The 19,097-nt window shown below is 39.2% G+C and overlaps 1 protein-coding gene across 5 annotated transcripts in view; it reads right to left on the bottom strand.

Moving 5' to 3' along the window:
• Positions 1–19,097, bottom strand: part of gabrb2a (gamma-aminobutyric acid type A receptor subunit beta2a) — a 77,486-nt gene that overhangs the window by 44,749 nt on the left and 13,640 nt on the right. For all 5 annotated transcript variants that reach the window (XR_008387649.1, XR_008387648.1, XM_053641299.1 and 2 more), the window contains exon 4: positions 3,748–3,968. Coding sequence is in view for 3 of the 5 variants with exons in the window: in XM_053641299.1 (XP_053497274.1) it covers positions 3,748–3,968 (221 nt within the window). In the remaining 2 variants the exon portion in view is untranslated. The remainder of the gene's footprint in view (positions 1–3,747; positions 3,969–19,097) is intronic.

Here is a 19,097-nt window from a genome sequence, read left to right as displayed (position 1 = left end):
TAGCTGAGAGGAGAAGTCTTAGCCAATGATTACATTCATCATCGGCAAAAACAAGCCACAAATACGCAAATATGATTTCTGTCAAAATATCACCAAGTCAAACATGTCTGTTATATCAACATCGAGAAACTCAAATTATGCTTCTGAGAAGTTCTTTTGTTGTTGGAGGGAAGGGAAGGTGGGTTTTTTTTTGGATTGTTGAGAAATTTCAATCATTACGTGCGATGCTGATTTATCAAGCTGACATGAACAAATTTATTTGTAAATTGTTCGCCAGAGCGTGCGACTCAGTCATTTCGTTTTAGAGACATGAAAGAAAGAAATCGTTGTTGTGCTTTTGTCTGCTCCGGTTAGGGGTCGCCACATATTTAATCTGGCACAGGTTTTACACCGGATGCCCTTCCTGACACAACCCTCCCATTTTATCCGGGGTTGGGATCGGCACTAAGTGCAACCCACCCGGTGGATGGGGTTCCATGCACGGGAATCAAACCCAGACAGCAGCGGGGAGAGCAGGGGATCCTTTGGACAAAAGTAATGGCGCCCTATAAAAGGAGGAAAATATAGTGTGTGTCTGTGGTAGCTGATGTGCTGCAGTGGCTTAGCTGCATTACTGGAAGATTTAAGGCACGTCACTCTTAGGAGGTACTCCTAACCCACTGTTTTCTCATCATTTTGATATCTCTGTGAGATTTTTGCCTTTTATGGTGTTTATGGTGTCACTAAAGGTAAATCAGATGTGTCATGAACTTACACTTGATTGGCATTTATTAGCACATACATACGAGTATGAAGAAAATCAGATCAGTGTAACTGAAACTTGTTAAATCTCATAGGAATTTTAGTTTGGTTCAGTCAATGAAAATATTTCCTCACGCACAGCTTTACTGAAAGATTGATGAATCGAGCCCAGTATGTGTCATTTTTCATAATCATTTTTGCCTATTCTCTTAAAAGGGTGCCAATAATTCTAGAGTTTCCTGTACATATTAAGAGACCTAGACTGGTTTTGGTATTTTGGCCACTGATTACATTCATCCATCCAACAGCAAAAACAACCCTCAAATATCCAAATATTATTTCTGTCAAAATATTACAAAGTCAAACATGTCTGTTTCAACAACACTGAAAAACTCAATATTGGGCTGAATCCTAATCTCACACTCAGTGCTTGTCGTGCTAAACCACTATTGACTGAACTGATGCTCAAAAAAAAACAAAAAAACAGACAGAGGTACTAATCTCTCTGGTCTTTACCCAGCATGCTCAGTCCCTCTCGGCAGTGACTGTCATCTTCCTCATCTTCCTTGCATCCGGCCACAACAAAACAAGGCGGCCTGTTTAATAGTACTGAAATGGGAGATTACACAAAGGGACTTCTGGCCATTATAAATAGCGGTGTGCTTGTGCAAGCCATCTAATCTTTGCGAACCCCAAAAAGCAACTCAAACACACTCCATCCAGCCCACGCACACCTCCATGTGTCATCTTCACACTCTCCCGAACAAATAATGTGTCATTTCGGTACGCCGCATTATTCCTGAGAAAGAACAATGCAGCACGTGGGGTGATGAATGTGGTGCATTAAAAATTTATTCAAAAAGAAAAATCTGATAAAAGAGAAAGATGTGAGTTACATCAGCGAGAGTGGAGTGCTTGTGTTCTGCAGTAAATGAGAGTTAGCGGTGTAAAAATTCATCAATTGGTCTCAATAGGAACATATGTAATGACCACTGCAGAAAAAAATGCTTGTTTTGGCTCTACTACAGTTATGTAATCACTACATAGTGAGGTTTAGATGCCTTAATTTTACATCATTAAATTTGATTTACACTAGATAATAAAACTATCCTCTCAAAGATTTATGGCATATTTTTCTTTGCCATTTCCACTGCAGTGTCATTAAAGAGTAATCCTACACCTATTTTCCTGGCTTTCCTGATGTTTTTCACCCGTATTCAGATCCCTGAAGGAGGCTTGGCCTATGTGACTGCCAGTCCCCCTGAAAGAGGTGTGGCCTATGTGACTGCCAGTCCCCCTGAAAGAGGTGTGGCGTATGTGACTGCCAGTCCCCTGAAAGAGGTGTGGGCTACATGACTGCCAGTCCCCTGAAAGAGGTGTGGTCTATGTGACTGCCAGCCCCCTAATAGAGGTGTGGCCTATGTGACTGCCAGTCCCCTGAAAGAGGCGTGGCCTTTGTGACTGCCAGTCCCCCTGAAAGAGGTGTGGCCAATGTGACTGCCAGTCCCCCTGAAAGAGGTGTGGCCTATGTGACTGTTAAGTCCCCTGAAAATGGTGTGGCCTATGTGACTGTCTGGCCCCCTGATAGAGGTGTGGCCTACATGACTGCCAGTCCTCTGAAAGAGGTGTGGCCTATGTGACTGCCAGTCCCTTGAAGGAGGTGTGGTTTATGTGGTTGTCAGTCCCCTGAAAGGGGTGTGTTTTTTGTGGCTGTCAGTCCCCCTAATGGTGGTGTGTCTTATGTGACTGTCAGTACTCCTGAAGTAGGCGTGGCTTATATGACTGTCAGTCCCTTGAAGGAGGTGTGGCTTATGTTACTGTCAAATCCCCTTTAGAAGGTGTGGTCTATTTAACTGTCAGTAGTCCTGAAAGAGGTGTGGCTTATGCCACTGTCAGTCTCCTGTAGGAGGCATGGCCTATGACTGTCAGTCCACATGAAGGAGGAGTGGCCTTCTACCATTCAAAGCTATGAATTTTAAAAATTAAAATCTAGTTGTCTGCACAATATTGAATCACTGTCTGCTGTAAACATTTATTCCTTACATCTGACTGAGATGTGCTTCCTAATCTCATAAGGAGAGATACACACCCCTAGTGAGAGCAGGCTGGCTGTGTTTTGACTAGCTGCATGTCAGGGCCTGTTAGCTTTTACCTGAACAGGATATTAGCTGAGATCGTATAGGAGCAGGATAATCACATCTGCCTTCTGCTGTCTGATAGGCAAACTGAGCATCTCCTGGTAATTAAATGCTTAGGAAGCAGTGCGTCTGTGTAGTAACAGGCAATCATTCCCTTTAAAACACACACACATAGGCACATACCCACTGCTGCTTCAAACTGCTCCCCATTTCGAGCAACATGACAGGGGCTTTCACTAAACCCCCAACATCAGAAAGGAGAAAACTCCATTAGTATCCCTGATTACACACCACTCTAGAGTGAAACCCTGTCTTGTGTATGAACATTTCTCGTTCCCAGACGAGCTCCAGAAGCATGTGGTGCTAACAGCGAAGCTCACACTCTCTCCAGCCTGTAAAATATTGTTCACTTTTCTCTCCAAAGTCTTCTCATGAGCCGCTTCCCTGTCGCCTATGGTGCGCCCCTACCACAACGTGTCCTATCTCTGCGCCATCGTTATATAAACTGCACCTTAGCTTACATAAACCCTTACATGTCATGAATTACCTTTATTGATTCTTGCACTACAGAAGCTTTGAACGATATGCTGCAGTGCAGATGTTTAAATGTTTGAAGGAACATGGCATAAAAAAACTGCTGACAGACCACTGAACAAATACAGCAGTACAGCTGATAATCTGTCCCAATTAAATACATGGGTTAATTAAAATGCATGAGGAAAAACACCCCACGTGTAGCAGAACATAAGGTGCGTCCTTGATGTTTGCAAACAGAATGTATCGCTGAATCATGAGCTGAATTACATGAGTATTGATTCGAGATGTGTGCTGGTTCGATAGGGATGATGAAGAGATGGAAAAACTGTACCTCAATCCATACAGCACGGTGCCATCAGGATGCAGGCGAATCATGCGGTTCTTGACCGTGACGCCGTGCACGAAGGACTTCTTGTCATTGAGAAAGTAAGTGTCAGGCACCCACAGCTGATCAGCCACACGGTTGTCCAGTGTCAGGTTCAGAGGGATCTCCGAGTATGAGAGACGCTTGTCCCGCCATGCCTGCTGGAAATACATGGTCAGGGTGTAGTCCTGCGAATGAAAGAGAAAAACAAACAGGTCAAAGGAAAAATCCACCAGCTAGATCTAAATCTCCAGCTCTAAAGAGCAATGCAGCGGCACTTTAGTCGTTCAGTCTGTTCAGCTCTCTCACCTCCTCATCTGTGGAATCTGCTCAAACAGATTAGCTTCCAAAGCTTCAACTTTCATGCTAATACCCCCGTCAACTCCATTTTGTAGATCGCTAACTAGCTAAGCCAAACCTGCACTGCATTCTGGGACATTCGGTCCAATGTTTGCACTAACATCTCCACAACATCTATATTAGGTTTCTCATTAATATGATTTTGAACTTTGCAGGGGAAAAGTGAGTTAGAAAAGAAGCTCTTGTTCTTTTGTGATTAGGAGCAGTGGAACCTGACCGTTATCGCTTATGTTTGAGATTTCCTCCTATAATATGCCATTGTAACAAAATTCTCAGAGAAATAATGAAAATACAGCACCAATCAACACATCGCAAATATTTCAATATAAAGACATGTCCTGTGTTCCAAAATATACTTTATCTTCAACTCCAGCTATTAGGACTATAAAGAATATCTACGGAAATACACAAATTTGCGATTTTAAATATGTTTTCTGCTAGAGTTGAAGCACAGAGTATATTAGGACTAAAACAGCAGTTATTGCTTCTCATGTAAAGCAACATCTAAAAAGGAGCTATGTTTTAAAATACTGAGCTATAGCAGTTATTTCTGTCCCAGAGAAATAGCTGTTAATTGTCTCCGAACTCACTCCGTGCTCAATCATATGGACATCTTTATATTCCCCAGTGAAGTAGCACTTGATAAACAGGACCACATGCTAGAGTTTAGTGACATTATGAAAAAAAGGAGGATATTATTTTCTGACTGAGTTTGTGAGAGACAGGCACCATGCTAGGGGTGATTGATGAGGAGACATTGTTTTAACACAGGCATTGTTTTATACGCTGCATTTCAACTCCAACATCAATAACTACTACTGGTAGGTAGGTAGGTAGGTAGGTAGACAGACAGACAGACAGACAGACAGACAGATAGATAGATAGATAGATAGATAGAGAGAGAGAGAGATAGATAGATAGATAGATATTCAAAATTGAAATATAATTCTGAAAATGAGTCAATTCAGGGATGTGTTCAACAGTTAATGGGGTATATATATATATATTCTCTTTTTTTATCTGCAGGAAAAAACTGTGGTCCACAGTGGAAAAAAAAAAACTATTTTATATATATATATATATATATATATATATATATATATATATATATATATATATATATATATATATATATATGTGTGTGTGTGTGTGTGTGTGTGTGAATATTTGTATTAATATAAAAACATTCATAAACTGAACAAGTTTCACAGACATTTAACGAACAGAAATGGAATAATGAGTCCCTGAACAAAGGGGGGTCAATATTAAAAGTAACAGTCAGTATGTGGTGTAGCCTCCAGCTGCTTTAAGTACTACAGTGCATCTTATCCTCATGGACTGCACCAGATTTGTCAGTTCTTGCTGTGAGATGTTACTCCACTCTTCCACCAAGGCATTTGCAAGTTCTTGATCACATCTGGGAGACACATGGTTACATGTAATTTTCCACTGCAACGACGATCAGCTGTCCTTCCTGTCTCCCTGTAGAACTGTTTTAGGCATTTTACATTACAGACATTAGAGTTTATTGCTCTGAACACACCTGCAGTCCTCATGCCTCCCTGCAGCAGGCCTATGGCATGTTCACGCAGGTGAGCAGGAACTCTAGATATCTTTCTTCTGGTGTTTTTCAGAGTCAGTAGAAAGGTCTCTTTAGGGTCCTAAGTCATTGTAACTGTGACCTTAATCGCCTACCACCTGTAAACTGTTCGTGTCTTAAGGACTGTTCCACAGGTGCACGTGCAGTAATTGTTTATGGTTCATTGAACAAGAATGAAAAACATTGTTTAAACCCTTTCCAATAAAGATCTGTAAAGATTATTTGGATTTTACAAATTTATCTTTAAAATACAGCCTCCTGAAAAAGGGACGTTTCTTTTTTTGCTGAGTATAAAAGCTTTAACTGCATTTGCATCCATCTCTCTAAAACCATTACATGACAGTTTGTTTGTTTTTTAATTCATTTAAAGTTACAGTTCTAAGTTACGGTTACAGTTAAAAACTGTATTTAAGTCTGCACAAAATAATCACACATCAAACCTGTAGTTTTTTATTTATCACAGTATATTAGATGTACAGGTGGGAGTGTAAAAAATGGGGCTCTATATTTGTGTGTGTGTGTGTGTGTGTGTGTGTGTGTGTGTGTGTGTGTCTGTGTGTGTTAGTGTTAGGGAGCATTTCAGAACCCTCGATTCCTCTTTACTTCTCTGGCAGTGACCCAAAAGGGAGCTTTTAAACCCAGCTATCGTCTGCCCAAAATACCACACTGATGAACGTCCTGTAGGAGAGGACAAAGCTGTGCTGCTCTTTACAAGCTTCTGAAGGAACCCAGCTGGCCAACACACACACACACACACACACACACACACACACACACACACACATACAACATCCAGTTCAGGATGAACGGGCAATGTTCCCATACAAGATGAAATGAATGAACATATATGTGTGTGTGTGTGTGTGTGTGTGCAAGTTTCCCTTGTGAGGGCCTGCCGAATATCCCCACAAGGTCAAAACTATCAGATATCCTTCCCACAAGGATAGGAAAACATGTCCACACACACAAACACACTGTGTGCTGATAAACATGCTCACAATTGAATCACCGCTCTACCACAACACTCCTACAACAACATTAATTCGTGAATTTAAACCATTGCTTTTTGTGAAAACATGTCAATCCATAACGAACCGCCCACGCACACTCCGGGACATTCATGGCTTCCCTTTCTCTAAGCTTTCTCTCTCTTCCAGAGAGCAACTTCAACTTGAGTGATAGGAGAAGATCCTCCTCCGCATGTAGCGGTCAGATGAGGCTACATCCGTGGATGGGAAGTATATCCCAACTTTAAGGGTTTTTTTTGGGATCCACTGCACTGTACAACTCCTATACACCCACACATTAAAACACTACAAACGACAATACACAGCACACACTACAGCAAACATTATAAAAGCACTACAGCACACAATACAATACACACTGACTACAAAAAATTTACAGCACACACTGCAGTACACATTATAATGCACACTACAGTACACAGTATAGTCCAGACTACAGCACACACTACACTACAGCACGCACTACAACACAAACCACAGCACACACTACAACACAAACCACAGCACACATTGCAGCACTCACTACAGCACACACTACACTACACATTACACTACACACTACATCACTCACTATAGCACACACTACAGCACACACTACAGTACACACTACACTATACACTACAGTACACACTACATCACTCACTATAGTACACACTACAGTACACACTACAGTACACACTACACTATACACTACAGTACACACTACATCACTCAATACAGCACACACTACAGTGCACACTACATCCCTCACTACAGCACACACTACACTACACACTGCAGCACACACTACACACTACACTACACACTACATTACTCATTACAGCACACACTACAGCACACACTACAGCACTCACTACACTACACACTGGAGCACACACTACATTACTCACTACAGTACACACTACAGCACACACTGCAGCACACACTACATTACTCACTACAACACACACTACAGTACACACTATAGCACACACTACAGTACACACTACATTACTCACTACAGCACACACTACAGTATACACTACAGCACACACTACTTCACTCACTATATCACTCACTACAGCACACACTACAGTACACACTACATCACTTACTACAGCACACACTACAGCACACACTACATTACTCACTACAGGACACACTACAACACAAGCTACAGCACACACTACAGTACACACTACAGCACACACTACAGCACATACTACAGTACACACTACAATACTCACTACAGCACACACTACACTATACACTACAGCACACACACTGCAGAACACACTACATTACTCACTACAGCACACACTACAGCACACACTACATCACTCACTACATCACTCACTACAGCACACACTACAGTACACACTACATCACTTACTACAGCACACACTACAGCATACACTACAGCACACACTACATTACTCACTACAGGACACACTACAACACAAGCTACAGCACACACTACAGTACACACTACATTACTCACTACAGCACACACTACACTATACACTACAGTACACACTACAGCATACACTACAGCACACACTACATTACTCACTACAGGACACACTACAACACAAGCTACAGCACACACTACAGTACACACTACATTACTCACTACAGCACACACTACACTATACACTACAGTACACACTGCAGCACACACTACAGCACACACTGCAGAACACACTACATTACTCACTACAGCACACACTACACTATACACTACAGTACACACTGCAGCACACACTACAGCACACACTGCAGAACACACTACATTACTCACTACAGCACACACTACAGTACACACTGCAGTACACACTACAGTACACACTGCAGAACACACTACAGCACACACTACATCACTCACTACAGCACACACTACAGTACACACTACATCACTTACTACAGCACACACTACAGCACACACTGCACTACACACTACAGTACACAATACAGCACACACCACAGTACACACTACAGTACACACTACAGTACACAAGACACTACACACTACACTACAGTACACACTACATCACTCACTACAGCACACACTACAGTACACACTACAGTACATACTTCAGTACACACTACATCACTGACTACAGTACACACTACAGTACACACTACAGTACACACTTCAGTACACACTACATCACTCACTACAGCACACACTACAGCACACACTACAACACTCACTACAGCACACACTACCTCACTCACTACAGCACACACTACAGTATACACTACAGTACACACTACATCATTCACTACAGCACACACTACATCACTCACTACAGCACACACTACATCACTCACTACATCACTCACTACAGCACACACTACAGCACACACTACAGTACACACTACATCACTTACTACAGCACACACTACAGCACACACTACATTACTCACTACAGGACACACTACAACACAAGCTACAGCACACACTACAGCACACATTACATTACTCACTACAGGACACACTACAATACAAGCTACAGCACACACTACAGTACACACTACAGCACACACTACAGTACACACTACAGTACACACTACATTACTCACTACAGGACACACTACAGTACACACCGCAGAACACACTACAGCACACACTACATCACTCACTACAGCACACACTACAGTACACACTACATCACTTACTACAGCACACACTACAGCACACACTGCACTACACACTACACTACACACTACAGTACACAATACAGCACACACTACAGTACACACTCAACACCACAGTACACAGTACAGTACACACTACAGTACACAAGACACTACACACTACACTACAGTACACACTACATCACACACTACAACACACACTACACTACACACTACAGCACACACAACAGTACACACTACAGTACACACTACAATACACACTACCCTACAGACTACAGTACAGACTACAATACACACTATAATACACACTACACTACACACTACAGCACACACTACAGCACACTACAGTACACAGTACATTACACACTACAGCACACACTACAATACACACAACAGTACAGACTACAGTGCACACTGTAATACACACTACACTACACACTACAGCACACACTACAGCACACTACAGTACACAGTACATTACACACTACAGCACACACTACAATACACACAACAGTACAGACTACAGTGCACACTGTAATACACACTACACTACACACTACAGCACACACTACAGCACACTACAGTACACAGTACATTACACACTACAATACACACTACAGCACACACTACACTACACACTACAGCACACACTACAGCACACTACAGTACACAGTACATTACACACTACAGCACACACTACAGTACACACTACAGCACACACTACACTACAAACTACACTACACACTACAGTACACACTACACTACAGACTACACTACACACTACAGTACACACTACACTACACTACAGACTACACCACACACTACAGTACACACTACAGCACACACTACACTACAAACTACACTACACACTACAGTACACACTACACTACAGACTACACTACACACTACAGTACACACTACACTACACTACAGACTACACCACACACTACAGTACACACTACACTACACACTACACTACACACTATGTCACATTTACTACTACTACTAGTAATACTACTTCCACTACGAGTACTACTTTTATTTACTTTTTATTACTATTAATACAACTGCTACTACCACCACTATTTATACAACTAATACTACTTCCACTACTACTACATTTATTATTACTACAAATACTACTACTGGTAGTACTACTACTAATACAACTATTACTATTACTACTACTATTTCTACTACTTTTGTGTATAAAGGAGAAAATGGAAACAACATCACAGTACAGTGCAATCTATGCCTTCCAGCTGTGAAGATGTTGTGTTCCTCGAAGGACTCGACATCTAATTTAAAGAAGCATTTGCAGGTAAGACCAGCACGGAAATCATGTTAGATAGGTTAGCTAAAATAATGTAGTATTAGTGCTTTGAAATTCCCTGGTTTGCATGGTCACAGTGATTTTTTTGTTTCACTTATTTTTATTAAAACAAATTCAAATTTATGTATTGAATGTACTGAACATGTTTTTAAGCTCTAAGGGGGAAAAAACTGAAATGGATACTTTATCTAAATTTAATACTTTTATTGTTGAGAACAGTCCAAAAGTCTGGGTGAGGGACACATTCTGGAAAATGAAACATGTTAAAACTCATAAATTAGGATGAAGTGATTAAAAAACACTAAAATCTCATGTAATCACAGTACACTTTTCTCATGCTTTTCTCATAGTGGTGATTCTCTTTTTTCACCATTTGTAACTGTAACAGATTACATTTTTAAAGCAACCCTCCCAACCCTGACTATGGCACATTTACTACTATTACTACTACTACTACTACTACTATCACTTTTACTATTACTTCCAATACTGCTACTACTACTACTACTACTACTACCACTACTACTATTATTACTATTACTACTACTGCTACTACTACTAGTACTTTTACTATTACTATCAATACTACTACTACTAGTACTACTACTATTAATACTACTACCACTACTACTATTACTTTTACTATTACTACTACTGCTATTACTGCTACTACTACTACTACTACTACTAACACTACTACTGCTATTACTATTACTACTACTGCTACTACCAATACTACTTCTACTACTACTACTACTACTAATACTACTTCTACTACTACTACTACTACTACTTCTACTACTACTACCAATACTATTACTACTACTACTTCTACTACTGCTACTACCAATACTACTACTACTACTTCTACTACTACTACAACTGTTAATATTACTACTACTACTACCTGAGACTGAGAGATGGCCTCATTAATGAGCTTCGTAATAACGTCCCCTCAATTTCTTCCCAGGTTAGGAACCTTGGTAGCATCCTGGACTCAGAATTATGCTTAACCAAGCAAATAAATCCATTCGTTAAGAAAAAGTTTTTAGCAATTACGTTTTATTTCTAAACTTAAAACATTTTTGTCTTTTCAAGATTTGGAGATGGTTATTCATGCTTTTATCACATCACGTTTAGATTATTGTAATTCATTGTACTTCATCAGTCATCTCTTGCTCATTTCCAGATGGTTCAAAATGCAGCTGCAAGGCTGTTGACCAAGGCAAATAAATATGATTATGTCACCCCAATTTTAACCTTGCTCCATTGGCTCCTGGTCCAGTTTGGGATCCAGTTTAAGATTCTGTTGTTTGTCTTTAAAACTCTTAACGATCAAGCTCCATCTTACCTCAAAGATCTCCTTACACCACATTCATCTAGCAGATTTTTAAGATCTTCTGATAGGTTTCTTCTGTATGTCCCTCGATCCCGTTTAAAAACTAAGGGAGATAGAGCTTTTTCAGTTGCTGCCCCTCGGTTATGGAATCAATTGCCACTGGACATCCACCTTGCACCTTCTATTATCATTTTTTAAAAAGAGGCTGAAAGTGTATCTCTTCTCCCAAGCGTATGTCTTCTCCCAATAAATTTTTCTTACTCTGTTCACCACTTTGGTCAGCTTTTCTGTGTTTAAATGTGCTGTATAAATATAATTTACTTACTTCTACTACCACTATTCATACCAATACTGCTACTGTTAATACTACTACTATTACCACCACTACTATTACTATAACTTCTACTACTACTACTACTACTAATAATAATAATAATAATAATAATAATAATAATATATTATTATTATTATTATTATTATTATTATTATTATTATTATAAAGGGGGGGACACTCCCCACTTTTCTCCATCTGATCTACTGAAACTGAAATGCATTATAAATAAATGTGAGACATAATTGTATTTGTGCAAACATGTGTAGCAGACATTATAAATTAGAAAAATAAATCTCCAGCTGAAAAATTTACATTTAGAGTGTTTTTACAGCGAAACAGGTTAAACTTGATCCTAATGGTATGTATGCAATAAATAGATAAACCTGAATATTTTTAATTTTCATTTTTATTTTTAAAACCTGCTTCAGGATTAAACGAAACCAAAGCACAGTGAAGAGTGACATTTCAGCGTTTGATAAAATAAAGGCTGTTATTTTGTGCGTTTGGTTTCCTAAGGGCAGATGCCGAACTCAGGAACACCTGGGTCTGGCTTTCGCATCATGGCTTCGGTGCAGAATGAGTGAATAATTGCTCTGGTCACAGATGGTAGCAGATGCCTCTTTGGGCTCTGTTTACTCTCCTACGACATCAGTGAATCCCAAATGCACACACACACTCAGCTTCCACAGGCTCACATAGACAAATTAATGGATGTATCCTGCGTTTTCTTCCTCACATCCTCACTTCCTCAACCACTGTGTAAAGAGTCGAACGTGATCCATCTGCTACTATCGCTCGGGTGTCATTCATTTACGACTGATGAGCAACTTCTCATATGCCTTTGTCACTGTGGGACAAAATGATTTGCATATTCATTTTCATATGCATGCATATTCATACATTCTTTCCTTCTTAATGAGGGTAAGGGTGTACACATGTCCCTAGGCCATTTGTAGTATTTTATTGGAGATTTAAAAACATATAGAACCCTTTAATATTCAACATACATTATCTTTAATAGTTTAAGAATGACACCTTCAAGGCTAAAGAGCACTCACGTGTTGAAATGAAAAATATATATATATATTGTATATTATAACCAGTAATGTATTGTTAAATCAGTTTTACATTAGCTTGCATAAGTATTCACCCCTCTTGAACTTTTCCACATTTTGTACTGTTACAACCTGAAACTGAAATGGACTTAATTGGGATTATATGCCATAAATGTATATATATATATATATATATATATATATATATATATATATATATAGCCAATAACACTGATGTGGGGGAGAAATCAATATAAAGAAATCAAATATGAAAGTGATTGCATACGTATTCACACACCCCAATCCCTCCCCCTCCATAAATTGGGTGAAACCCACAAATTAGTTGCCATCAGAAGTCACATAATTAGTTGAATGAAGTTGGCCTGTGTCCATTTAAATTGTCAATATAAATCCGCCTGTTCCTTGGAGAACCCAGAGTTTGTTAGAGAACATACCTAAACAAACTGTACAAAGTGCTGACAGCTTCCAAATAAACATCTTCTTAAAGAAAACACCAGCATATCAACAATGATACATTTTTCTTGAACACATTTTGGGGGAATTATATCTACTAGGGTTGCACGGTATATTGGTACTATGGTTGTATCACGATACTAAAGCTTCAAAATATTGCCGTAATAAATAAGTAATGTTGTATGTGTGGCAGTTAATAATATTTTCGCTAAAATGACACTACTTTTGCAGAATACACAAAGGTTAGTGACTCTTCATTTAACCTAAATTCTTTACCTTATTCTGTCCCGTTAGCTAGTAAGCTGGCTAATGTTATGCTAACCGCTGTGTGTAAATAACATTAGCCGTGTTTGCTAGTAAGAGAGCTAACATTATGCTAACCGCCATGTGTAAATAATAACATATAGCCGTGTTTGCTAGTTAGTGAGTAAGTGAGCTTTCCCAATTTTATGATTTCTTTTTTTGGAGTTCGTTTTTTAAATTCAGTTATTTATTCCTAATGTTGTGTTCATTTTTAGTACTCCGAGGACAATTTTCACTTGCATGATTTCATCGCTCTAGGGAACAGTAAATGAAAAATGTGGCACATTGAATTAGTTGCTTGCCAATTGTATGATTGTTCTAGAGTTTTTCCAAATAGCCAGTTATTCATTCTCATTAATAACATATTCAGAGGAACATCTGGTTTGTATGTTTTTATTTATATCTATGTATTTCTGTAAATTTTGGTTCATTTTGTAGATTTGAATTATGAATTAACACAATATCGTGTGGTATCATGATACTACTTACTTCAGATGAAATAGTATTGTAAGATATGTTAATGGTATTACAACAACCCTATAATCAACCAATCAGATTCAAGAGCGCTGTGGTACAAAATGAGTTCAACTCTGATCAGTTCTGAGTGCTTAGCACTCAATTCTTTTTTATTTTTCTGGGAATTTGATGGAAATATGTGCAGCATTTGTACCACAGTTGGCTCCATTGTCAGTCAGGATCTGTCACATGTATACATTGAAATGAAGTGAAAAGCAGTTAAAGCTACAACACCATCTCTTTCAAAGGAAGTGTAAGAAGAAAGTAGTATTATAATCCTCCAACTAGATACAATGAAATGCATTAGTATAATACTTCTACTCTACTATTATCCTCTGCATATTCAACTGTAACATTAAAAAACACAAAAAATTGCAGGTTTATTTATACACACCTCTGACACATCTCTGCTGCATTGCCTGCATGTATTTTGAAAATGCCACGGTCCGAAACGGCATTACACTTCTCCCCGTGCCAACTGCTCTGCGGATAAATAGCTCGTGCTGGGACGGTGACAGAGTGACAGAGTAATTTGTCAGGGCAGTCCTATTGAAGGCATACACTCTGTGAATACATCTCCATTTAATGTGGCAGAACCCAAATCTAAGAGCTATCAGACTCGCTGCTGCACAGTCGGCACTTTTTGCGCAGTACACCGTGCCATCACCCCTTCATAACGTTTACATCTTTTACATGCTGTAATACGTTATTATTTATTATCATGGTTTTCCTAGTTAACCAAATTAAATATATAAATCAGACCTAGGTGTTGGCATTATAGTGTGTAGACCTAATCTCTCTCTCTCTCTCTCTCTCTCTCTCTCTCTCTCTCTCAATTTCTGTGCACTAGTTGATCTACACTCCAAGTCACAGAAGCTCTACATCCTGCTAGTAAAAATTAAGTGCCTTCTTGCCAGAAGGGTCAATATATAATACATAAAACAGAGGATGTAGTCATAACTGGTGGAAAGTATCAAGATAAAAGTGCACATCTCTCTGAATGTGAACTTTGAATTTTTTTTAAAAAAGAAAAGAAACTCAAAATAAGGTTTCATTTTTGGCATCCACATCATATACGGAATAATTGAAGAATAACTTAAATATGCTGTACATTTAGTTATGCCAATAAAGCACATCTTTTTTTTTTTTTTTTAACTAAAAGTATCCCAAAATTAAACATAAAATGGTATAAGTACATGTTTAAACTGGTTTGTCTCCAAGCTGTACTCGACCACATAGTTATATTTGCTGTAAGCAGCCCACCTCTGTTTGTTTCTTCTCCTGCAGTGGGATTGGCAGACCTCATTAATTTGTCACAATGCAGAACCCTCCCAAGTCTCTGGTCAAGCATGAGTCGAAATCATGCAGGTTGTAAAGAGAGAAGATGAACAAACTTGTAAGAACTAATGGTTTTGTCCTGCCCGTTCACCCCCCCCCCTAAGTGTCACGTGGGAGATTGTGCTTTACTGTTGTTTTAGCACATTTGAATAAAACGGCCTAATTTCCTAAATAGAGATGACACATTAACATGTGAAAACCGACTGTCACTTCATTCTCTTGGGTAGCTTTAAGGTTAAACTATAACAGTTCGCAAACACTGGGAATGTGTGAAGAAAAATTTCTGATTCGGAGATTGGATAGCTTTGTTAGCTTTTTTAGACCAAACACATTTCACAGAAATTAAACCATTTTGAACAATGAGGTCTGTGAAATTTATCATATGCAAGTGTTATTTAATTAATACTCAGCTACAGAATTATTGGCACCCTTCAATAGAATTATCAACAAATTGTTGTAAATAAAAATTTATATACCATACTCCAAATTTCTCTTTGAGTTTCAGTCATTCATTGAAAATAACTGCTTTATCCTGGCCAAGAGTCTGGGGAACACCAGGCATGAGGTTCATTGCAGAGCAATATACACATACACAGCCAGTTTACATTTACATTTATGGCATTTGGCAGACACCCTTATCCAGAGCGACTTACACTTCCGCGCGACTTACTCATTTACACAATTGAGAAATTGAGGGTTAAGAGCCTTGCTCAAGGACCCAGCAATGCCAGCTTTGCAATGCTGGGATTTGAACTCATGGCCTACTCATCAGTAGTCCAACATTTTAACCAATTTAGAGTTACCAATCCACCTACTAACATGTTTCTGGAGGTAGGAGGAAATCCAGAGAAACCCACAAGGCCCTGGGAAGAACATGTGAAACTTAACACAGACAGTAACTCGATCCTGAAGCTCTGAGGCGGCATTACTACCCGCTGTACCGCAGCGTCACTCTAAACAACTTAAATTTAAACATAATGCAAATAAATTGCCATCCTTGAGAAAAAAAAATTGGTCTCTGTCTCCAGAAAGTTTGCAGTTGTACACAAATAAAATCCATCAGCTTGGGGAAAATCAAACAGACAGTTGAATACAGTTGACTGTTGACCTGCAGAAAGGTAATTGATATAAAAAAAATACTAAGCAGCACTAAGCAAAATACCATTAAGCACAATCACAGCCTTAGTTTAAAAAAATCAACAGTCGGAACAGCTGGACGTTTGCCAGGGAATTGGACACATGAGGATACTGTCCGCCCTCCGCACAGTGAGGAGGATGGTAAAGGATGGAAATAACTCTGTGTTCACACTAGCGAGCAACAAGTCGCTCTTGTCGCTTATAGTTTGTCTCTTGTGGGGGTGTAAAGAGCACTACTTGGGAGCGTGTACCGTCCATCCAGCACTTTTAGTTCCAACGAGAATGGGTTGTAGCCTAAATGTGTAGCTTACAGCACACAATTTACTACAGAATACAATTTACTTGCGTATCAAGTTAATCAATTTAATCAAGAATCAATATGTGCATCCACCATTAAGAGAGTCCAATATCACCATGGCCTGAAAGACTCTCAACCTAAGAAGGAGCCCCTATTCTGAGACCAGCAAAAAAATGCCAGACTGAACTTTGCAGGTGATCACCAAGACTCTTTGGCCATGATCAGCGCTATGTATGGAGGCTTTTAATCTGAAGAACACCATCCCAACTGTGAAGCATGGGCGTGGCAGCATCATGTTGTGGGGTGTTTTGCTGGAAAAGATACTGCACTTCAGAAAGTAGATGGCATCATAAGAATGGAGGATTATCTAGAAATAATGAAGCAACACTTCAATACATCAAAAAGTTCAAACCTGGTCACAACTGGGTCTTCTAGCAGGACAGTGATCCTAAGCATAACTCCACAGTTGTGAACAAATGGCTTAAAGACAATAAAGTGAATGTATTAGAGTGGCAGTCACAAAGCCCTTGATTGAACTGAATCCCTGATTGAACTGAAAAGGCATGGCTGAGCAAGGAAAAAATTCCAGCAAAATATTGTGAGAAGCTTGTGAAAGGCTGCACCAAGTGTGAAAGGCAATTCCATAAAAATGCTAATTAAGTGTATGTAAACCTTTGACCCACTGAAAATCTGAAATAATAAATAAAATCTGAAATGAATCTGTCTGTTGGCTATTATTTTGAAATGACCTCTTATAAAGTCGAAATTGTCTTGGCTCAGGAAACATATAGTAACATGAAATTATAACATGCCATACCACATATGCCATATGATTGGTCCAAGAAATCATTCACTTGAGGAAGTCATTGGGATCATATTACACGTTACCACATCATACCTTAATTTCCATAGAGTTGAGGAAATCTCAACTCATATGTCACTTGTCACACTGTCTCTTGCTACTGTCTCTAAAACCTGTTGTTTTGTCGCTCGTTAATGTGAATGCAGGGTACACTTACAAAGTTCAGAGTTTCATCATTACACACTTTATATAGGTTTGAAAATGAGCCATTAGACGCCACTTCCCTAATAGCAAGTTGTTTGAAAGTCATTACTAAGCATCATTGACACTACAATTGGAATAATGTGTTGTGATCAGATGAGAACAAAATCTAACTTTGCAGCAATGACAACCATCAGCAATAGGGGTATAACGATAAATCCTGACACCCTGACAACCCCTAGCATTAAAATATAGAAAGCACCCTGGTCACATGGTCTCGTTGTTTCGTAGGGAGCCTGTCGTGAAGTCCGATAGTTCCGGATTGCGACAATCCACATGCATTTTACATTATACGTTTACAGGACCTCTTCAGTAACTTCAAATAACACCAAAGGCCTTAGAAATCAGGCCTTTTAACCGACTTTGGAGCTCTATTTCTGCTACAAAGAGCATTATTTTTCAGTTGATCATTTTCAAAGTAACAAGGTCAGACTCTTTGTTTATACAATCAAAATATATCATTTAAAAAAAATATATTTTAAGATATGATGAACCTGTA

The sequence above is a fragment of the Ictalurus furcatus genome, chromosome 14 (genome assembly GCF_023375685.1).
Source record: "Ictalurus furcatus strain D&B chromosome 14, Billie_1.0, whole genome shotgun sequence".
Taxonomy (NCBI): domain Eukaryota; kingdom Metazoa; phylum Chordata; class Actinopteri; order Siluriformes; family Ictaluridae; genus Ictalurus; species Ictalurus furcatus.
This window is presented reverse-complemented; position numbering and strand designations above follow the sequence as displayed.